This window comes from Natator depressus, chromosome 19, assembly GCF_965152275.1.
Source record: "Natator depressus isolate rNatDep1 chromosome 19, rNatDep2.hap1, whole genome shotgun sequence".
In the NCBI taxonomy this organism is placed as follows: Eukaryota; Metazoa; Chordata; order Testudines; family Cheloniidae; genus Natator; species Natator depressus.
Window position 1 is genome coordinate 9,439,238 of NC_134252.1, and position 23,217 is coordinate 9,462,454.

The 23,217-nt window shown below is 49.8% G+C and overlaps 1 protein-coding gene across 1 annotated transcript; it reads right to left on the reverse strand.

Moving 5' to 3' along the window:
- Positions 1-5,509: 5,509 nt before the first annotated feature.
- On the reverse strand, positions 5,510-21,984 carry TRIM63 (tripartite motif containing 63). Its single transcript, XM_074934197.1, has 9 exons — positions 21,747-21,984; positions 19,874-20,040; positions 15,086-15,254; positions 13,912-14,007; positions 12,104-12,337; positions 11,567-11,589; positions 9,595-9,719; positions 8,647-8,721; positions 5,510-6,090 (listed from the first exon to the last, which is right to left on the reverse strand). The coding sequence occupies exons 1-9, from the start codon at positions 21,903-21,905 to the stop codon at positions 6,080-6,082; spliced, it is 1,059 nt and encodes a 352-aa protein (XP_074790298.1). The 5' UTR covers positions 21,906-21,984; the 3' UTR covers positions 5,510-6,079.
- Between the last annotated feature and the right edge of the window lie 1,233 nt (positions 21,985-23,217).

Below are 23,217 nucleotides of genomic sequence, written 5' to 3' on the forward strand. Positions count from 1 at the left end.
GGGTCCCGCCGTGCCAGTCCCCCTTCCCGGTGTGAGCCATGGGTCCAGCTGCCGCCGCCCACCCGCCCCCCGCTGGAGCCTGGCTCACTCCACGGAGCAACTGAGAACTAGACCCGCAGCAGGAATGCGAAGCTAGCTGGTCCCGCAGCTCCGTCCTGCCCTGAGCCGGTCACCTGTCCTGGCATCGGGGCGCCCGGGCAGCAAGACTGCCATGGGGCAAACTGGAAACCTCCGGCCACACAGAACTCAAGGAGCGTAGCAAACTCCCGAGCCAGGTTCCTGCGATCCCGCCCCAGTTCCTGCTGCAGCCCGCTTCCCCACACCTTCGCCCCCAGTGCCAAGAGGAAAAAGGAATGGGAAGTCTTGACTGAGTTAGACCGTGGAGCAGTTTTAATGCATATCTGCTTTTAAATCGATTTCGTTGAACCAGTGCAAATCCCTGTGTGAACCCTCTTAAACTGGTTTTGAACCTGGTTCCTTTAATTGAAGTGATTGAAGTTAAGGTGATTTGAATTTAATTTAAAGATTGTTTAAATTAAGGTGGTTAGAGTTTAAACTAAGGGGGTTAGAGTTTAAACCTGGCTCGAATTTGAACTGGTTTAAATCCATTCAATAGCGTCCACATGGGTTTCACTAAATCAGTTTAACAGCATATCTTTAGTTAAACTGGTGACACTTTTAATAGAGACAATCCTAACAGAAACAGTGGTAGGGCTTTTGGGATATTCATGTAGCCATCCAATGTAGCTTGTGTTTGAAATGCACTGATCCTGCAAAAACGTATGCATGTAAGTAACATCTGTTGAGTTCAATAGGACCAACTCACCTGCATAAAATGACTTGTGTCTATAAGCTTTGCAGGATAGGGCCCCGGATTGTAAACTCTGGAGCACAGATCCCCTTTCCTCTATCAACTGTACAGATGCTGCTCAATAAATAAGTGATCTCCTCTAATGTAACTTGGGGATGCACCAAGAACCAACGTGCTGTTTTTAATCTCCCTCTACGTCAAGCTCTTTGGGTCTGTTTACTGTAGGACCATGGTCTAAGAATTCTTCACACAGCTGCACAGTCAACCTGGGGAACTCCTTGCCAGAGGATGTTGTGAAGGCCAAGACTGTAGAAGGGTTCAAAAAAGAACTAGATAAGTTCATGGAGGATAGATCCATCCAGAGCTGTCCCATCCATAGGGCAGACTGGGGCAACCGTGCCAGCTCCCGCCCTTTGGGGGGCCCGGCGCTTCAGGAGGATGTGGGGGGGGGGGGCAGGGCAGCCCAGGGGACTAGCAGGAGGCCTGGCGCCAGCAGCAGGGGTCAGGCCTGCACCCCGCACTCACCCCCCGGGTTCCGGTTTGGCTCAGTCTCTGTGGCAGCAGCAAGGAGCGACCCCTCCCCAGCTGGCTCCACTCTGCCCAGCTCCCAGAGTCGCCTGCCGCCACAGGGTCCTAGTGTCCCCCAAGCACTAGTGCCAGGGCAGGCTGACCCTGACCCTGCCCTTCCGCCTCCGATGGACCCTTTCCCTTTCCGGAAGGACCCTCTACCAGCGCAGGGGGGCCCCTCACCCCTAGCACAGGTGAGTGCCAGCCAGTAGTCTCCATCGTCCCTTGCCTGTCGCCCAGTACCCCACCTCCCCCTTCCACTGCCCTTTCTTCCCTCTCCCAGCGCTGGGTGGGGTCCTCCAATGCTACCCCCAGCCCTTACCCCCCTGCGTCAGGGTCCTCCTTGCCTTTCAGCTCTCCAGCCTTGGGCTCCCTCTCCCTGCAGTACCAGGACCTGGGGTCCCACAACTCTGCTCTCTCCACCCCCACCAGGACTGGGGTCCTCCATCCATCTGCTTTTCTGCCTCCCCTCCCAGCCCCTAGAGAAAACAGATCCTAGAGCTCCTCTTCCATCATGGAGGAGGAGTTCTAGGATCTGCACTGTAGGATCTGCTCTAGGATCTGCGCTGGTAGACACAGGCATTCCAGACACAGGGATTCCTTGCCCCGGTCCCCAAAAGAGACAGCTCCTTTGGCCTGGGAAGGGTGGTGAGGGCTTGACTGAACATAAGAACAGCCAGACTGGGTCAGACCAAAGGTCCATCTAGCCCAGTGTCCTGTCTTCTGACAGTGGCCAAAGCCAGGTGCCCCAGAGAGAATGAACAGAACAGGGAATCATCAAGTGATCCATCCCCTGTCACCCATTCCCAGCTTCTGGCAAACAGAGGCTCGGGATACTGTTCCTACCCATCCTGGCTAATCGCCATTGATGGACCTATCCTCTACAAATTTATCTAGTTCTTTTTTGAACCCATCTTGTCCTTCACAACATCCTCTGGCAAAGAGTTCCACAGGTTGACTGTGTGTTGTGTGAAAAAAATACTTCCTTTTGTTTGTTTTAAACCTGCTGCCTATTCATTTCATTTGATGGACCCTAGTTCTTGCGTTATGAGAAGGAGTAAATAACACTTCCTTATCTACTTTCTCCACACCAGTCATGATTTTATAGACCTCTATCATATCCCCCCTTAGGCGTCTCTTTTCCAAGCTGAAAGTCCCAATCTGATTACTCTCTCCTCATATGGCAGCTGTTCCAGACCCCTAATCATTTTTCTTGTCCTTTTCTGAACCTTTTCCAATTCCAATGTATCTTTTTTGAGATGGGGCTACCAAATCAATATGCACTATTCAAGATGTGGGAGTACACTGGATTTATATAGAGGCAACATGATATTTTCTGTCCTAACATCTCTCCCTTTCTTAATGATTCCCAACATTCTGTTCACTTTTCTGACGCCACTGCCCATTGAGTGGATGTTTTCAGAGCACTCTCCACAATGACTCCAGATCTCTTTCTTGAGTGGTAACAACTAATTTAGACCCCATCACTTTATATGTATAGGTGGGATGATGTTTTCCAATGTGCATTACTTTGCATTTATCAACATTGAATTTCACCTGCCATTTTATTGCCCAATCACACAGTTTTGAGAGATCTTTTTGTAGTTCTTCACAGCCTGCTTTGGACTTAACTATCTTGAGTAGTTTCGTATCATCTGCAAATTTTGCCACCTCACTGTTTACCCGTTTTTCCAGATCATTTATGAATATGTTGAATAGGACTGGTCCCAGTACAGACCCCTGGGGGACACCGCTATTTACCTCTCTCCATTCTGAAAATGGACCATTTGTTCCTACCCTTTGTTTCCTATCTTTTAATCTTTAATCCGTGAGAGAACCTTCCCTCTTATCCCATGACTGCTTACTTTGCTTAAGAGCCTTTGGTGAGGGACCTTGTCAAAGGCTTTCTGAAAATCTAAATCCACTATATCAACTGGATTCCCCCTTGTCCACATGCTTGTTGACCCCCCACAAAAAATTCTAGTAGATTGGTGAGGCATGATTTCCCTTTACAAAAACCATGTTGACTCTTCCCCAACAAATTATGTTCATCTATGTGTCTGACAATTTTGTTTCCTTATTTTTGTGTAGTCCCCCTTTCTGAAATTAAATGCTACAGCATTGGGCCACTGTGGTGTTTTTCCCGCCACAGGGATGTTAAATTTAATTATATTATGGTCACTATTACCAAGTGGTCCAGCTATATTCACCTCTTGGACCTGATCCTGTGCTCCATTGAGGACTTAATCAAGAGTTGCCCCTCCTCTTGTGGATTCCAGGACTAGCTGCTCCAAGAAGCAATCATTTAAGGTGTCAAGAAACTTTATCTCTGCATCCTGCCCTGAGGTGACTGGCCAGCTCAGTGCTTTGGCATCATTATCAGCTCTGGCTGGAGGTGTCTTGGGTTGACACTCTCAAAGCCTGGCATGATGTGCCATGGCTGGGCATGCTCTGTGATTGGCATGAATGGTGGTTGCATAAGCAATAGCTGGCAGTTCTGTGGTTGGTGTGTTCAGGGGGCTCCCTGGTTTTCAGGGCCTGGCATGCTCTGCAGTTGGCATGACCGGTAGTTGCATAAGCAATATCTGGCAGCTGCATGGTTGGCATAGTCCAGGGTTGGCACAACCCTCATTTTCATGTCCAGGAGCTGGCATGTTCTGGAGACATTTTGCTCTGCGCTGGGCATGAACTTTAGCACAGTACTTGGTACGACCCAGTGCTTGGCATGATCACTGGCTCTGTAGTTACCCTGGTCAGTGGCTGGCATGCTCTGCGGTTGGCATACCTGTGATTTTCAGTGGCCAGCAGGAGTCACAGCTCTGGGGTGTGTCAGAAGCTGACATGCTTCTGCAACTGACACAGTCAGCACTTGGCATGAGCAGCAGCTGTCGTTGGGGAGGCCAGTGCTCTGCAGTCTCTGTGATCCATGGGTAGCATGCCCACACTTCGCACAATTGATGTTGGGCAGCTGTGCAGTTTTCACTAGCCATGACTATCAGACCGCCCTGCTTCCCATTCTTCTGCAGCCGGTGTGTCTCGCGATGCACGCGCAAACAGCGGATGGGTCTGAGAAGCCAGACATCCCAGCCAATAACCCGTGGGCAGGGAGGATGGTGGCACCTCCCTTTGAGAGAGAGGGGCACCGTGGCTGAACCCACTCAGGGACCCAGCGCTAGAATGAGTGTGAATAATTCCCCGGTTTCCAATCCAGATCCTCCTGGGACCCTGAACTGTGATTGTAAAACCTCAGTGCATGTGCGATATTAGCTCTGGGGTGTGTGTGTGTGTGCGCAATATTAGATCTGCGGTGTGTGTGTGTGTGTGTGTGTGTGATATCAGATCTGCAGTGTGTGGGTGTGTGCGATATTAGATCTGCGGGGTGTGTGTGTGTGTGTGTGATATTAGATCGGGGTGCGGGGGGTGTTGATATTAGATAAGAGTGTATGTCTCATTGGATTTGGGGGGTGTGTGTGTGAAAGAGTCATATGCGATCGGGTGTGTGTGTCAATCATATTAGCTCTGGGGCATGAGTGTGTGCGATATTAGATTGGGGGGATGTCAGATCTGGGGGGTGTGTGTGTGAGAGAGAAAGAGAGATTAGAGATTAGATCTGGGGAGTATGTGTGTCATATTGGAACTGGGGTGTGAGTGTGTGTGTGAGAGCGATTAGAGAGATTAGATCCGGGATGTGTGTGTGTATCAGTCATTAGATCCAGGGTGTGTGTGATATTGGATCGTGTGTGCGAGTGCATGTGAGGTGTGCGTGCACCAGTCAGTAGATCAGGTGTGTGTGTGATATTGGATTGGGGGTGTGTGTGCGTGTGTCACATTGAACACGGGGAACGGTGCCCCTGGCAGGGCAGCGCGGCAGCAACAGGAGGAGGGTGGGGGAACACAGTGAAAATATTTTCCACGTCTTGGCCTGAAGTCATTCTGGGATTTCTGAAAAAAACGTGCTGTATATTTTCAGGGCTGTGCATGAGTGGCCGGGATTATGACTAGCCCACTTTCCTTCTGCCAATGGTGGCTGATTGACTCAGCTTGTGTGAAAGATCATTATTCACCCAGGGGTCAAACCATGCTAAGAACTTTCCACTTGTACAAACCACAGATAAGACCAGATCTACTTTATTGTGACAAAGTGCAACATCAACCCTAATAAATCTCTTGTGAGTTAGGACTATGCATTGCAATGCAGAACTTTCTCTTCAGCTGCCTCTTTCTAGTCCCCCAAAACCCTTTCTTGTAGCTAAAGTTACTTCTGTCTGCCGAGGTCTGGCACGCCCCTCAGTGTATCCCCTACAGGTTGCAAAGAAACTCTTCAATTCTCAGAGTCAACATCTTCAGGGCACGACAAACTGGTTAGCAAAAGAGTTTTCTTTTCAAAATACACAAAATTCAAAGTCCTGTTACAATTATATACAAAATAATAGAACAATATAAAACGTATGAAATATTCTAGTTTGCACCCATGTATAAAAGTGAGCTTCTATGTGCTTCGGTCAAGTTTTCATCCTGAGTTAGCAATACTGTCGTATGGCCAGGTGGTGCCCGACCTTTTCTTCTTCAGCTGGGACCCCAGCCCACTCCTCCCGTAGCTCCCATGAAGTCAGAGCGTTTACCCCCACCCCATTGCTCCCAATCACTCAGCCCTTTGGCACTTGGGGAGTTTCTTCTGGCTTGGGAATTGCTTCTGCTCTGTTATTGAGGTGCTGAAAGAGAGGTGGAGGAGAAGAATTTCAGTGACGCTGATGGGAGAAGGAGATTGGAAGGTGTGGACAGACGGGAAATGCCTCCCTGTGCATTGAGGTAGCACATGCCCCACTAAAGGGGCTTCCACCACTTCCCTTGGGGAGAGTCTTCCATTGTGAAATAGATCTCGCTGTCAGGAAATGCCTTCAGCTGCATCCCATTGCTCCTAGTGATAGCCCCTAAATATGTTCTCCTTTTGCTCCTGGATACCTGTCCCATATTTGTGAACAGCACCACGTGCATCCTGAAGGTGAGCCATGGTACCTAGGAAAGCCAGGTATGCTGGCTCCAAAACACCACTCCCGTCCTGACCCTCAGAGAGAGAACATGTACACATGTGCTTTCGAGTTATGTTATTTGCTCTTCACCTTAGTGTCCTGTTTACCGTAGGCCTTTGCAGCTTCTTGGTGGGCGGGGAAGTGGGGCGTACATTAATTACACAAGGAAAGCAGGAGAGGGTCATCAGTCTGAATGGGGGTGCAGGAGCTTTCTCCAGTGCAGAGCTAGGATGTATCAGTTTGAGCCAGCAAGATTTTAAATCTCTCAATGAAACATACACTACAAATTCTTTCCTAAGAGAGATGGGTGCTCAGCTGAAGCCTGATCCACAGCCCATTGAAGTCAACGGAAGACTAGTCCCATTGATGTCAACCGGTGTTGGATCAGGTCCCGGTGCTGTGGACATATTTTCTGTCTCTCTCTGGTGAGAGTCACACCAGAGCACAAAGAGTTAACACTTTATATGCTTTTCATTTCCCCTGGTCAAGGTGGGAACAATGCTGGGGAGCAGACATAGAGGCCACAGGTATTTTAATGATGTTTATGAGGTTTTGGATAATAATCACACAAAGGGAACAGATCCAGCACCAGTGATTGTGGCACCAGACCACTAACCTAACTCAGAAGGATTATTACTATAGTCTGGGTTCTTGTACTGCTCATCCCTCATCACCAGGGCTCACAGAATCATAGGACTGGAAGGGACCTCGAGCGGTCGTCTAGTCCAGTCCCCTGCACTTCTGGCAGGACTAATTATCTAGACCATCCCTGGCAGGTGTTTGTCCTACCTGCTCTTAAAAATCCCCAATGATGGAGATTCCACCACCTCCCTAGGCAATTTATTCCCGTGCTTAATCACTCCGGCAGTTAGGCAGTTTTTGCTAATGTCCAACCTAAACTGCCCTTGCTGCAATTATGTTGGATCATATTAAAGAAGTTCTGTATTAAAATCACAAATGAGTTTGATTCCCCATAGTTTAAATTCCAGGGTATTACTAATTAAGAGGTCTCTTGGTTTTTGGTACTGTTTCTCTCCCTCTCTGTGTGAAACTTGCAAGCTGCTAATTATGTTAGTACATTCTAAGACAGAGTCTGTTCTCAAAGCAATTCACAGAGAGAGAGACCCAAAGCAACAGAAACAGCACCCAGAGACTCCCCGCCCTTTTGTTGTACTAACAATTGTGACTAAAATAGAGATAGAGGATGTATGTGGATGGATGCTTGGTGTGGATAATAACTGAATGATCAGGGAGGTGCCAGCCTAAGAATCCAGTGTCCATCGGCTGAAGAAGGCGTGAAGTGGAAATAACCAGAGGACCCCCAGAGGGCAGACTGGAATCCACCCAACAGCCTCAAGAATGGGAGAACCAAAGAACAAGATAACATCTAGCAGCACGGAGCCGTCAGGAATGTGCTATCTGCTGATTGATTCAGCAACAGCATGATGAAGCAATTCCCATAGACTGGCATAGGAAGAAATTCCTATAAAAATAGACTCTAAAAAGTGAGAACTTTGGGGTCTGATTCTGCAAACCAACTTCCAGGAGCATCAGATGTGCATCTGACAAGGCCCTGCTCCCTCCTCATGTCCAGGCCACCTGGCCAGTGGCTTGGCATGAGCAACTCTAAAGCTGGTAACTATGATAACAACCTTGCAGAACCTGTGTGTGTGTGTGTGTATGAATGAATGTGTGAATAAATATGAGATTGAATGGAATATTATAGCTATATCTATATTGTAGTTATATAATTATATAGTTATATATAACATTATAGTTATAGATTTACTTCTTGTGTCTTGCTTTCAACACTCCTGCTAATACACCCTCACTTTCTGTGATAAACAAAAATTCTCTGATAAAAAAAACATTAAAATCTACATATTTCCATGATTAAAATGAAAAGCTGAACTTTAGTTTCCGCAGCCACAGTACAGAGGAACCCCATTTAGCCGATCTAATTGGGACCGGGCCAAATCGGATAATCAAAAATTGGGATAATCCAGAGACCTTCAGCCCCGGGTGGTGGGGCTCGGGCTGTCAGCCTCAGATCTGTTAATATGGAGAGCCAGATAATGGAGGCTCAGATCAACGGGGTTCTACTGTACATGTTTTTATTTTTTTCACAAAATGTAAAAACTAAAGATTCTCTGTAAAAACGCAAAATCCGTGTTTCTTCGTGGCAAATGGATTTCTAGGATCCCTGCACATCACAAACCCACTGCATTTTTTCCTTACCTTCCACTTTCCTTTCTTGAGACTCCTCCTCTTCTGTTTCTTCTTCTTCCTCATTTAGCTCTTCCTCTTCCTCATCTCCAAGCAAAAGTAACGTGATTTAGAAATGGAGGAGGGATAGCTCAGTGGTTTGAGCATTGGCCTGCTAAACCCAGGGTTGTGAGCTCAATCCTTGAGGGGGCCCTTTAGGGAACTGGGGCAAAAATTGGGGATTGGTCCTGCTTTGAGCAGGGGGTTGGACTTAGATGACCTCCTGAGGTCCCTTCCAACCCTGATATTCTATGAAAGCTGAAGCCCCACCCCCAGAACTGTATTTTCAACACAGGAGGCCACTTATAAAAGGCAACCTCTAAACACAGCAAAATATTGTCCATGCACTTAGGAAGTAGGAGAGAAAGATGTAAGTCTAGGGCTGAGTACAAACCCCAGGGAGTCAGCAGCACTAGAGGGTATTAGTCCCAGCTTTACCAGTAACTTATTGTCTAGCCTTGGGTGGATCACTTTGCAGCTCTGTGTCTCAGTTTCCCTATCTGGTAAATGGGTATGGTGCCAAGACTGAGCATTCCCAGTTGCTATAAACCATGGGCCCAGCACAGTGTCCACTGACTCTGGTAATATATCAGCTTCAACAGGTGTTGTTGGATCAAGTCCCAAATGAATAACGGACCTCAGATCTCGCCAGCTAACTAACTGGAATGAGCTGAAAGTGTTAGAGCAGTCTCCTCTATCAAAGAGGGGAAGTGAGTCTAGTGGGTAAAGCACAGCGCTGGGAGACAAGAAATCTGGTTTCTTATCCCTGACCCTGACTTGCTGTGTGGCCTGGGGCAAACCACTTCCCTTCTCCGAGCCTCAGTTTCCTTGTGGGTTGTGAGGCTTAACTCGCGAGTGCTTGTAAAGTGCTTTCAGATGCTCGAATGGGAGGGGCCAAAGAAGGGCACAATATTATTATACCTGTTCCAAAGTCGATGGCTCTCAAGACTTCTGCTATGTGCTCCAGGTCTAGGGTGAAGTAATCCAGATTTTCAAAGCCTTGCTCGATCTTCCCCAGACGGCCGCCCTTTGAGGCTTCCACAATTCTGGGGGCGATAGACATAGGGTTCGTTTCCTTACCCGCTGTTCCTCCAGAGGAGAGAATTACCAGCTAGAGTGACTGCATGTGCTAGCTGGAAAAGATTATGATCCAGGGAGCAAGACCCAGGGAAAGCCCTCTCTGAAATCCTCCCTCTCACACAAGGTGCTCGAGAGATGTTCCCACCCTCCCTTTGACCTCTGCCACAGGGCATTGTATTAACGCCTTCCGAATCCCCGGCGATTCCCAGCTGACTGCTCTAGACACCCTCTTTCAGATGATCCCCGGGCACCTCCCAGCAATCACGGAGCCTGCATGCCGAGGGAGGGTAAATGGACTGCAGAGGAGCTGGAAAGGCAGAACTCTTTGGCCTCTGGACGCAGGTGTAGTTCAACAGGATACACACACTGTCTCCAGGTCACACTTTATCCCTTTCTGGGCTTTTGGCTTTATTGGTAACTCAATTAACAGCATCAAGCCCAAGCCCTAGCTTTCTCCTGAAGCTCAGCTGGTCCTGCATTCCCTACAGCACCTCTCTATCCAGACTCTGCCTTACCCAGGGCTTGTCTCCAGTTGTGCCTGTTTCACTAAGGTGTGGTTTTAAACCAGCCTAGGTAAACTGGTACAGCCGCCTGTGTGGACACTCTGATTCTGGATTGAACTCCGTGTATTTTGGTTGAGCTAAATCAATTAGGAATCAGTTTAAGCTAAAGTGAAATTAGCGTCCCCACAGCCTTTCGCACCAGCTTAACTAGCTCAGCTTAAAAAAGCCATTTAAGTTAAACCAGTGCAACTTTCTCCTACGGCCGAGCCTTCCCGGAGATGTTCTTTTATATCCCAGTAGGAGCTCGTGTGATCCACCCACCGGTGTGACTCTGGAGTAATTGTACTGCCCCCTCTTGCGGAGTTCACACACCTCAGTTAGACAGGCTCACCAGCGAGCTCAATTGCTAGGGCCCTACCAAATTCATGGTCCATTTTGGTCAATTTCACAGTCATAGGATTTGAAAAGTCATAAATTTCATGATGTCAGCTATTTACATCTGAAATTTCACGGTGTTGTAACTGTAGGGGTCCTGACTCAAAAAGGAGCTGTGTGGGGGCGTGCGGGCGTGGGCAGGGGGGGGCAAGGTTATTGTAGGGGGGGTCCGGTTCTGCTACCCTTACTTCTGCGCTGCTGCTGGCGCCGGCACTGCCTTCAGAGCTGGGCAGCTGGAGAGCAGCGGCTGCTGGCCGGGATCCCAGCTCCGAGGACAGAGCCGCCGGGAGCCGCAGCGCAGGAGTAAGGATGACATGGTACAGTATTGCCACGCTGCTGACGGCGGAGCCGGGCCCTCAGTCAGCAGCCGCCGCTCTCCGGCTGCCCAGCTCTGAGGGCAGCGCAGAAATAAGGGTGACAATACCACAACCTTCCTAAAATAACCTTGCAACTCCCTTTGGGGTCAGGACCCCTCGTTTGTGAAACACCGGTCACCCCCCGTGAAATCTGTATAGTATAGGGTAAAAGCACACAACAGACAAGATTTCACAAGGGGGAGGCCAGATTTCATGGACCGTGATGCGTTTTTCATGGCCGGGAATTTCGTAGGGCCCTATCAATAGCCCGAGAACCTGCCATTCTATTCCAGTCTCTTGCTGGTCAGAGGGGATCGTAACAGAGAAACTTTACAGCAGCTCGGAATTTGCTTTCCCCTGGATACTTTTTAAAGGACCCGGGCTGCTATTGGGAAGGGGTCGGGGTGCTAACCCCCGTTATTTTCTGGGAACAATCCTCAGGTGGATTTTGACATGGCTGTAGAGTCTCAGACTGTGGCACTGAAGAAGCAATTGAAAAATGCAACCCCGGGGACTTACGTTTTAATGAGCTGCTTGGCATTCTGTGAAGAGAGCAAAGGAGAGGGAAAGAACAAGGTGAGTAGCAAGTTACCAAGAAGGTGATAAAAGCAGCAGTTCAGGTTAGTATGAAGCTGGCCCCAGGTGTCGGGTCGCCAGCGCTAAGCAGGGTTTGTTATACCAAGTGGGGGCGGGGCTGTGATTTGGGGGCTTTGACTAGCAAGCCTCTGCCCCCTCCGCCAGAGTTAGATCACCCTTGCCAGCCGCTCTTGGGAACTCTAGGTTATTCCCTCTTGCTGGGTTGAAAGCCCACTGTTCTCCCTAGAAACCCAGTCCACCCAGGGACACACAGAGGCTGGATCCTTGGTGAGGATAAAGGGATGAAGCGGAGGGTCAAGGTTGGTGAGGGGGCAGGCTGATTTGGGCTGAGATGGGAGGAGACTGGGAGTCAGAATCTTGTGGGGTTCAGGAGGGTGGACCCAACGATCTGTGTAAGGAGCAAACCACACTGCTAGATCCAGGCTCCATCCCTCCCTTGGCTGGAGAGGAGCCACTCACTGTGAGAAAAGTGGCCCCTCCTGTCTCCTCCAGGGACTGAAATGCTGTGTCCATCAGCTTGGTGGACTCCTCCAGCTGCTCTTTGTACTGCTGGATCAGAGCCTGCACCAAGCTAGTCTTTTCCTCCTGCTCCTTGGTGACCTTCTCCAGCAGCTCGCTCTTCTTCTCCTCCAGGATTGCAATGAGGGCATTAATCTTCTCGCACAGCTCCCGCTTCACCAGCCGGCCGTTCTCCTGCCAACGGACAAAAGGCATGAGCATCTCGAAGCAAAGGGGACAGGCACGCTCCCAGATCTCCCCCAGAGGCATCACAGCCGCACTGAACGATCCCTGCCGCAGGCATTCAGTGATTACAAATGCACAGAGCTCAGATCTCGGGGAGCCCCCAGCGGAACTCAGACCTAGCCCTTCTCTCTGGGCACGGCAGTTTCCAGAGGCTCCCTGCCACGTGGCAATCCCGATTCTCTCGCCGATGGTACAAATATACTGGCACTAGCAACAGTGGAAACGGAAACCAGTTTACCTGTTACTAGTGGAGGCCATGTTCCTGGTGGTGAGAGCAGGGCACTGGAAGCCAAGATTCGGGGGTTCTACCCTCAGCTCTGGCACTGACCCAAGACTAAGTTATTTGGGGGAGCGCTCATCTGTTTGTTCTGTGATTGCACAGCGCAGGGCGCCATGTGGTCCTGGCACTCCTTGGCACTACCATAACACAAGAAATAACAACTGGCTAATCCTGGGCAAGTCACTTTAACAGGGCTGTGACTCAGTTTCCCTGTCTGAAAAATGAGGCTAAAAGCGCCCGTTTCACAGGGAGATGTGAGGCTCAATTAACAAAGGTTTGTAAATGGCTTTGTGAACATCACATGGAAGACAGAATGCAAAATATTCCTGTTAGTGTCAGCAGATACCCTCCCCCTGGGGCCTGGTAGGATTACTTTAACCAATTCCAAACATCAGATGATGACCACAGTGTGACCATCCCCTATTTTACCAACTGGACCCTTTAGAATAATGCTTTGCATATCCATCATGCTGAGAATCTCAGAGAATCATTAAATTAAACTGCAGTTTTATTAACTCAAATTTTGCAAAATGCTATATGACCTGAGGGCCAGAGCGATGATGTGGATGCCTGGATGGGATGGCATGAGTCTCATGGCTGTGTGAAGACCACAAAACATGGAGGAAGGCTGATAGCCAATGGCTCTCGTGTGTTGTTTACTGTTCATTTTGGTGTCACGGTTTGCACCATGGGAGAATGTATGTGTATATATACATATATATACACACACATATATATAGTCTAAAGTGCCTCTGACCTCCCCATCCCAAGAGCAAGGTGCTGGCCATTCTCCTTGTTTTACAACAATTTGGGGTGTCCAATGAAACGTGGGTAAGAATTGAATCCTGCTGCATTATTATCTTAATGGGGAAACAGACACAGGTGGGTTAAATGACTTGCCCGTGTCGCCCAGTGAGTTTGTGGCAGGGCTGAGAATGAAGCACAGGAGTATCAACTCTCAAAACTTTGCTCTAATCATTAGACCCAGCACCCCTCCCAGAGCTGGAAAGAGAACCCAGGAGTCTTGCCTCCCAATTGCCAGCTCTAACCACTAGCTCCCCCAGTCCCCATCTCTTTCGTGTAAAAGCCCTCCCATTGAATTAAACAGGATTCTCAGTCGCATGGACTAAGAGGGAAGCTGCTCCCGACACCTGCATTAGCCATTCAAGGACATTGCTGGGGGTTGGATTTCATTTCTGCCACTCAGATTTCGAAGGGCTCGGTCATTTTTCCCATTCCTCACCTCAGTGGTTTTGCATGAGTCCTCCAGCTGGCTGATGATCGTCTGGACTCTGTCGTTCCCAGCCACCAGCATGGAGATGCAGTTGCTCAGCTCCATCTGTGAGAGGGGAACAGAAATAGATTTAACCCTTACCCTTCCAGGCACGGGTGAAGGCCTGTAGTGCTGTCTTGAGAGGGAGAGAGGGCGTTGGTGGGCAGACAGGACGGTGGGCCCCTACACTGAAGGCTAATCCCTTTTCAGGAAGAGGAGAGGTAGGCGAAGGGGGAAAGGCCTTGGCACCGTCTGCAGGATGGGGCTAGAGAGGAGGAACACAGTCTCAAGGCTGGGGATAGATGCACAGAAAGCAGAGCCTCAAAACTGTCTCCATGTGGTGGGGATGGAGCCAGATGGGCAGACTGGACTGTGCTGGGCACCTCTGGTCCTGTTGGGTGGGTGGGGCAATGGCACTAGATGATCAAGGAACTTTACCATTGGGGCTGGGAGGGAATCCTGAACGGCAGGAAAGGATGGTCCGTGGAAGTGCATGTGGGGAGAAGGAGGAAGGTTTGGCTCTGGGAGTTTGTGACACAAGGGACCATCCTAACCTACCCAAATGGTCTGGATTCCAGTGAAAAATGGACATCTGTCTGCTTAGGGCTCCCGGGTTTCTACCCCATTCAACAGGGAGGAGGGTGCCCCGGTGCATGCTGGGGGAGATCTTGCCATCCATGGATCCCACCCAAGATACCCTGGGAAAGACCTCAGCTCTTATGGGTCTGCTTCCAGCTGTAGACACTGCTCCCTGCGGGACTGGTGCTGGCCCTTGCTCCCCAGCTCTCAAGTGACTCTAAATATAGACAGGTTACTGCTTCACGACGACAGCCCCTATTAATACCCCAGTGCTCAGCCTCGGAAGCTATTCCTGAAAGGCCCAGCTCAGCACATCCCAGATGCCAAATAGGAGGAGCCCATCCCCTCGGAGACCTCATCTACATTCCAAGTGATCGGATGTGAACCTCAGCTAAGGTCAAGGGGCCGCAGCCCCTGGCCCCGCTGTGGAGCATCCAGTTGAGGCCAGGCCAGGGTTTAGCACTGGCCGATGGGCTCCTTTCCCCGGGGAGAGGGAAGCAGCAGTGACCCACTGAATGCATTGTACATTGAACTCAATGTACAGTGTACAAAAAACATTCGGTACCTTTTGCCCTTGGAAGACGTTCTGAAGGGGTGCAACTTCACAGTCTTTGTGAGCTCCGAAGACTTTGCACATGGAGCAAGTGGGGATCTCGCAGGTCAAGCAGTAGATGTTGATCTTCTCGTCTTCATGCTCCTTGCACATGGGGTGGTTTCCTTTCTTCAGGGGCCTGCTGAAGACGGCAAGAAACCGAACAGGGTTAAACAGCCTTGAGTGGCATTTAATCACATTTGAGCTGTGGCAGATACAGATTGAAACACCCACCGGACGATGATAGGAAGCAGATACCGGGCTGTGGTCTACACAGCTGAAGAACGACCAGCACTGGCCTTCTGATTTATAAGGACAGATCCTGATTTAAGTTACACCAGTGCAAACCCAGGCTAGCTCCAGGGCAGTCACTGGGTTCAGTGGAGTTAATCTGGATTTACAGTGGTGTAATGGAGACCAGAACCTGGACTTCACTTTGTACAGTGGAGTTTGGATCAACTCCCAACCCGTCTCTAATGTTACCCTTGTCAGTGATGTAATGTTTAGAGCCAGCGCCTGTATGTGCCAGGATCTCTGATCAGCTCGCTCTGTCCAGGCAGAGCTCTGTATTTAATCACAGCAAGCGAACCCTCCAGGACCTTCACTCCACAGCACGGAGAGCATTTCTGGTCCAGGCGTCCCGGGAGAGATTTTTACTGCTCGGGGTCAATCCCCAGCTTCTCTGTGGAGATCTGTTTAAACAGATAACTCTCACCGGCTGCCACTTTCCAGCAAGCATCACTCTGTCACCACACACCAGTGTGGCAACTGGGACCACAGACAGGCCTGTCGAGGGAAATTTGGGGCCCCAGTGCATCATGTTTGCTGGGGCATCATGTTTGCACCATGTTTGCTGGGGCCCCACCCCCTTCCATGTTACATTCTTTACACAGACATCACAGACAGCTTTGGGGGCCCTCTAAGCTTGGGGACCTTCCCCCTCCCATCAGCCGTGACCACGGAAACCACTGGGTCCATCAGGGTTACTGAGCCACTAATGGCTAGATCCAGGATTCAAGGATGATGCGGAATACCCTAATTATAGACACATGATGCAAAGGCTCACTCTGTCCTCTTTAAGGCAAACCCTCTGGTGCTGCTGGCTCCTTATTTCCTTCTGCAGAAACCTACCGTACATTTAAACACAGGCGGTTGGCCAGGAACTTTGACCTGCTTTCCCCCCTTTTTAGGCAGGGTGGCTGCAGCTGAGAGCTCTTTAAAAGAGAAGTTAAATAAAGTCGCTCGGACCAACTTCAGGACGGAGAACCCAGAGCAGCCAAAAATCACCAGTCAGGCTGCCAAAAGTCACGGGTTTGGCTTAAAATCATTAGACTAGAACAGGGGTTCTCAGACTTCACTGCACGGTGACCCCCCTTCTGACAGCAAAAATTACTGCATGACCCCAGGAGGTGGGGGGACTGAAGTCTGAGCCCGTCCAAGCCCTGCTGCCCCAGGCTGGGGGGGCCAAAGTCTGAGTCCCACTGTCCTGGGCCGGGGGCCTGTAACCTGAGTCCCACCACCCAGGCCTGAAGCCCTCGATCTTCGTCACCGGGCAGTGGGACTCAGGCTTTGACCCCGCGTGGTGGAGCTCGGGCTTCAGCTTCAGCCCCGGGTCCCAGCAAGTCTAACGCCAGCCCTGGTGACCCCATTAAAATGGGGCCACAACCCATGTTGGGGTCCCGACCCACAGTTTGAGAACCGCTGGACTAGAACGTGGGGTGCTTTTGTTGGCTGTCGGGGTTCTGAGCATTTAGGGGTCACAGTTTCAAACTTTTCTCTGCAACCAGGAAGGAGACTCGCTTTTTAAAAATAAATGGAAGCTGAGAGTCTCCTGTAATCTCCTGGCTCCAGGAGCTGGGCCTCTCAGAAAACTACCGAATAATGCAAGACTTGTGATACAATCCTGAGATGTAGCAACCCTGCAACTTGGACACGTCACTTTCCATCTCTGATGCCTGTTTCCCCTGCCTCAAAGGGAACTCAGTCTTGGTTGAGGCTTCTAAGTACTACAATGGGAGGCATGGATCAGCATTCACGTCACACTCCCTGTCAGTGCCCAGCCCGGGGTGGGGGAAGCTAATGATCCAACCAGCGGATCAAATTCGGTGATGAATCCTGGTCACGTGCCACCTGAGGCATGTTGTGCATATGCTAAGAAGTACTAGGATAATAATAAGCATCGGGGGCGGGGGAATATGGTAGTGGTCTATAAACTCATGACTGTTGTGGAAAAACTGAATAGAGAAATGCCGTTTACCCTTTTCCACAATACAAAAACCAGGGGTCACCTGATGAAATTAATAGGCAGCAGGTTTCATACAAACAAAAGGAAGTATTTTTTTCCATGCCGTACACAGTTAACCTGTGGAACTCATTGCTAGGGGATGTTATGATGGCCAAGAGTATAACTGGGTTTTAAAAAAAAAAGACTGGATAAGTTCATGGAGGATAGTGCCATCAGTGGCTGTTAGCCAAGATGATCAAGGATGAGACTCCCTACTCGAGTGACCCTTAACCTCTGACTACCAGAAGCCAGGGGTGGAAGACGGGTGGATCACTCCAAAATTGCCCTGTTCTCCCTGAAGCTGTGGTACTGGCCGCTTTCAGAGACAGGACACTGGGCTAGAGGGTCTGACCCACTATAGCAAATAACAGAGCCTATCACTGTGGCATTGTTCCACCTCATCACCTAGCCTATTACCATGGCCCTACATTTATGCTCATTTGGCCAGTTATTATCTGTGCAACAGAGCTCATATCCAAGCCAATCTCAATTCTTTTCTCAAGTAGGACCTTGAGGCAAGGGGCCAGATAGATCCTCAGCTGGTGTCGATCGGCCCTGCTCCATTGACTGCAATGGATTGATGCCAATTTGCAGTAGCTGAGGATCTGGCCCAGGATATCCCATGCTTCACTAACAGCTACTGCATTAACTCCCTCCTCTCTTCAACGTGTTTTTAAAAGGCGCCGTCAAGCTGATCTGGGCATGATTTGTTCTTTATCCGTAGCGTTAGCTCCATTACTTCACGATTGGAACTGGATTTAGCAGACATCCCGCAACCCCTTTTTAAAAACACTGGTACCATATTTGCCCCCCATATAGCACCTGTCTCTGTCTCCATGACTTCCAAATAATATTGCCAGTGATTCAATAAATTCATCTGTTAATTCCTTTAAGGCCTTGGAATCCATATCTGCACCTGCTGACTTATAAATACTCTCTTTTTCCTATTCCCCTGCCTGCGTGTGTTATCAGCACCTACATACTGAGTCATCACTTCCTGGTCATTCACGCTTTCTCGCTCTCGATTTCTGGTTTAGATCAAGTTTTAAAAATGAAGAGCAGGTCCCTGGAATCATTGCTGATTTCACACCCTTCTTCGTTTATGAATGGATCTATTTTCTCTCTCCTGTAAGTCCTGGTCGTATTCCCTTTAATCAGCTATAAACCTGCTGTCCTTATTTTTTCTCCTACAAACTGACTGTGACTTTACATTCCTGGTTGGTCTCCTCCCCACTTCTCCAACTAGCATAGAACCTTTCCTTCCCTTCAGACCACTGAGCAATCCCCGCTGAAGCCCCGGTTGCAATTTCTGATTCTTTGTATTATTCCTTTTCAGGGGAAGGCTGCATGTGGTCTGGGGTGAAGCTTAAACTTATACTTCACGTCTGTACGGTGCCCAGCACAATGGAACCTGATCTCTGACTGGTACCTCTAGGTGCTAAAGTAACACAAATAATAAGGAATCATAGAAGTCTAACTTTCTTCTACAATCCCAGGGCTTGATTGTCTTCTGCTGCGGTGTAAGGCTGGTGAGATTTCAATGTAGCTAATATCTGGTGTTTTTCTTAAAGTTTTGGCTGTTGGAATCAAGAGATAGCATGAGAATCTTGGCTTTTATTAACACTCCTCTGCCCCGCCACTAGATGTCTAGGGCTTGTGATTGTGGAGAAAAGCTGAGTGCATTCCAACAGCTCTGAACACAACAGGCAAATAACAAAGACCAACCATCTATTTCCTCCATCCCACCCCCCAAATCATGAATGTTGAGCCCATCTCATGGCTTTTCAAGGCTTGACACAAGATTTTTGACTGGGGTTGGCAGTACTGAGTGACTCCTGATTACACTGGGGTGAAAGCAGAATTAGGCCAGGGAATTGTCATGCTTCTTCCAAATCCACCCTGGTCATCAGTTTTCTGAAATCCCCAGAATTTGCTCTCTTGAAATCCAACCACGTTGCACCGCCATTCTCTCTGACTCCACTCCTTTGCAGGGGGAGATCCCAGGAACTCAGTAGGACCAAGCTTTGTTATTACCCCCCCCCCCCCCCCCCCGTTCTCACTCATCTGGTTCATTTGCTTAAGCAAACTGACTGGCTGCTGGAAAAAGGAAAGTTTCTTTCACAGGTTTGGGTCAATAGAGAAGCTTGGGATCCAGGGATCAAATATTGGTGGTGTCAAACGACTGTCCGGTCAACATGTGACATTTGATTTGCGGTGGTTTGGATGAACATGGACTGGGGGAAATTATCTGGATTAGTGCAGGCTGGATGTGTGAGATCTGTTTCAATGTGGCCATGAGGGTGCTCTGCCTGGGAGAGCTGGATGAGTGCCAGGAAGAACAGGAATTGAAAATCCTTCATCCCTGGGAAGTCTTCCCCATTAGCTCTTACCGGAGAGAAACTGTGGAAGATCATTCCACCTCCGCTACTGAGAAACACTGGGGCTGGACAATGCAGACAGAGGGGAGCCTGGCTAACCTGGAGTACTCCTGCTTGTAGATGTCAATGATGTTCTCCACCAGGAGATTTCGCTGCAGCCCGTAGACTCCATGCCGGTCCAGGATCACTTCATGACGGCAGGAGGGGCAACGAAAGCGCCCCCCGGAGAGGGTGGTTCCCCGGCTCTGCCAGTACGGGTTAGCAGCCTGCGAGTAACACCAGCACAAGGTCAAAGGTCAGTGTCTCGCCAGGCGCACAGACACTCGCAACATCCTTAAAACCCCCCATTGCGTTGTCGGAGACAGTGACATGGACTCATTTAAACATCACCCTGTCCCCTCAGCATTCCCCCGGGACAGAACATGCATCCCTGATGTGCCCATCACCAGAGGGTCTCAGAGCCCATCACGCTTTGCATTCATATAAGCACCTTCCATCAGAGGATCGCTAAACACTTTATGATCAGTGAATTAAGGGTCACAAAAGCCCAGTGAAGGAGGCAATTATCATCTCCATTGTACAGCTGGGGCACCTAAGGCAAAACCAGATTAACGAGATTTGCCCAAGGTCACCCAGAAAGTGCATGGCAGATCTGGGAATAGAACCCAGGAGTCCTGAGTCCTAGACCTCTGCTTTAGACACCTCCCTCCCCACCCACCCCTGCCCTTTAGAAAACGCTTTAAGAGCAATGTTAGTATGTAAATGATATTTCCCTATCGCGTAGGGGAATGTTGTGAGGTTTACTTTATTAACGTTTTAAAAATGCTTTGAGATCCTCAGATCAAAATTTGCTCCAGGGGATGTTAAAAGGTTTATCAATGGACCAGATCTCAGGGTCCTGACCCAGTGCCCACTTCTCCACTGCTCTGCACCTTCTGGGGTCGCTTATACCTGCGGGGGAAAAAGCCGTCCAATCAGAATTTCCCCCTTGCACTAGCAGGAGCGGGCTACGTTGACCATGCACACGTGTGAACAGGCACATCAGGCGTGTGGCAGCTGAGAAGCTGACTCTTTTTTTGCAGAGGCAAAATTCCCAATGAGGGGTTTGACTTGAGACCCCGACATTCTGCCCATTGTCCTTACGAGTAAACAGAAGCCTGCCCATGGGGGAAGTGCCCTCTCTGTCCATTTCAAGAACCAACCATTAATTAGAAACCAGCTGGGACAGCCCCCAGCTCCCTGCACAGCTGCCCCCGGCCCCGTATGGGGCTTTGGGGAACCTGCATCCCTTGAGTCCGTTCCAGCAAGCAGGGTCTGATTTCACCCTCCGGGCCGGGTTTTCTCCCGCTTTCTCTTTATTACTGGGAACATTTGACACTAACCACAGCTCAGCAAGTGAGGGAGCAAGATGGGGCCCAAGCAGTCAGTTTTATCAGCTGGCTCCTCCCCCGTCTAAGCAGAGAGAGCAGACTCTTGCAGCAGGGGAGAAGGGTCCATTCTGGAGCCATTTGCCAAGCAAGGCTCAGATGCCATGGTCCCGATTCAACTCCCATTGAAGTCAAGGGGATTCTTTCCCAGGGGAGGTGGCTCTAGCCCGATGGTACCAGCATACATAGCGAGAAGCCTCACCCACCTCTGATGGACAAGCACAGCCTAGAAGAGGGCAATCTACTGCACTTAGAGCCAGAATTTCTGGTCTACCTAGAATCAGGTCTGTCCCAACCCAGCATCGGTATCCCCAGTCCTCGGAACATCCCCAGCCAGGGACCACACATGGAAGACTGGCCACTCCAGCCACTTCCCAGCTCCCACCCTCTCTCAGTTCTCCCGCAAGCAGATTGGCTTCAGAAGTTTGATCCCCTGTGAACGCGCTGTAGGTTTAACACACAACTGCCCAAGGATTACCACCTGCGGCCAGGCTTCAGGAAGCAGCCTGTTTAAACATCACAGGCTCCGTTTGCAAGGCACTGACCTGGAAGATGTCGCTGGCACATTTTCGACACAGGTTGTGCTGACAGGGAAGGATCACCACGGGCTTGGTGAACATTTCCAGGCAGATGGGGCAGATCAACTGCTTCTCCAGGTTCTCCATGGGGTTTGAGTCTCGGATAATGCTGGACTGGTAATCCATTGTGCCGGCCGACCTCTCCAAGTTATATCCCACTGCTGGCTCCTCCTGGCTCGTTGGCAGCTTCTCAGTAAACTGTCCTGGCTCTCTCCTGGCTTCTTCAACGGGACCACGTTCTGAGCTCAGCTTCTTGCTCCTTTCCTAAAGGCTCCTGCCTTTGTCTCTTATGACATGTCTATTTATAATTTATCTCAGGGTCACATGTGCTTGAGAAGGGGTCGAGTTTCCAGCTGAAATGCCTGTCACATGTGAGAATGAGCAATCGGCCCTCCAGAGAGCGAGAGGGCTGTAAACAGGGCTGAGGACAACCTGTTCGGGGCTGGCCGCAGCTACATTTCCAGGGATTTTGTGGTGTCTTTCAGAACAAAGAAACTGGAGTCGTAGCTGTAAACAGAGTCATCACCCTCCTGAGCCCTCGCCTGTCCTCAGCCTTCTGCATCACGAAGGGTTAACCGTGAAAACCCCCCTTGCTCCAACACACTCCCCGTTCTCATTGCTCGGCCTCTGGCAGGACCTCTTGATCCCTGCTCAGCATCCCAGATTTCCACACAGCCCCCTCGCAATTCCCCGTCTCTGAGTGCTGTTCTCCGAGCTTCACAGCCACCCAGCCCTGCTCAGCTCCAGGGGGCCTTGCATCTTCTCTGCTCCTCGGGCATCTTCATGCACTGCATGAGTGCAGGGGACTGGACTTGATACCTCGCGAGGTTCCTCCCAGTCCTACGATTCTAGGATTCTAACTTCTGTTAAGCCTCTAAATGCTAATTAAGCATGTCACGGCATTATAGACCTTCTGCAATCTTGTTATCATTAATGCAACATGACACTACAAATGATCACTACCCAGGGTGTATTTGAATTGTTCGGCACACCAGGAACCCTTATTAAGATCAAGTTTACAGCTCCTCCAAGCCGCTTCAAAGAATCATAGAATATCAGGGTTGGAAGGGCCTCAGGAGATCATCTAGTCCAACCCCCTGCTCAAAGCAGGACCAATCCCCAATTTTTGCCCCAGATCCCTAAATGGCTCCCTCAAGGATTGAACTCACAACCCTGGATTTAGCAGGCCAATGCTCAAACCACTGAGCTTCCCTCCCCTCATACTCTCCTTGGGTTTTGTCACCACGTTGATTGTCTCCCACCCTGAATATCTTGCTCATGTTGTCATTAGTCATGTTCTCTCTATATATACATAACAGATTGCAAGTTCTTTAGACGTAGGGCAGGGGTGGTGATCTGGCCCGTCAGGGCTTTGGATCCGGCCTGCGGGATTGCCACCCCCATGGCGCCGCGGGGCTAAGGCAGGCTCCCTGCCTGC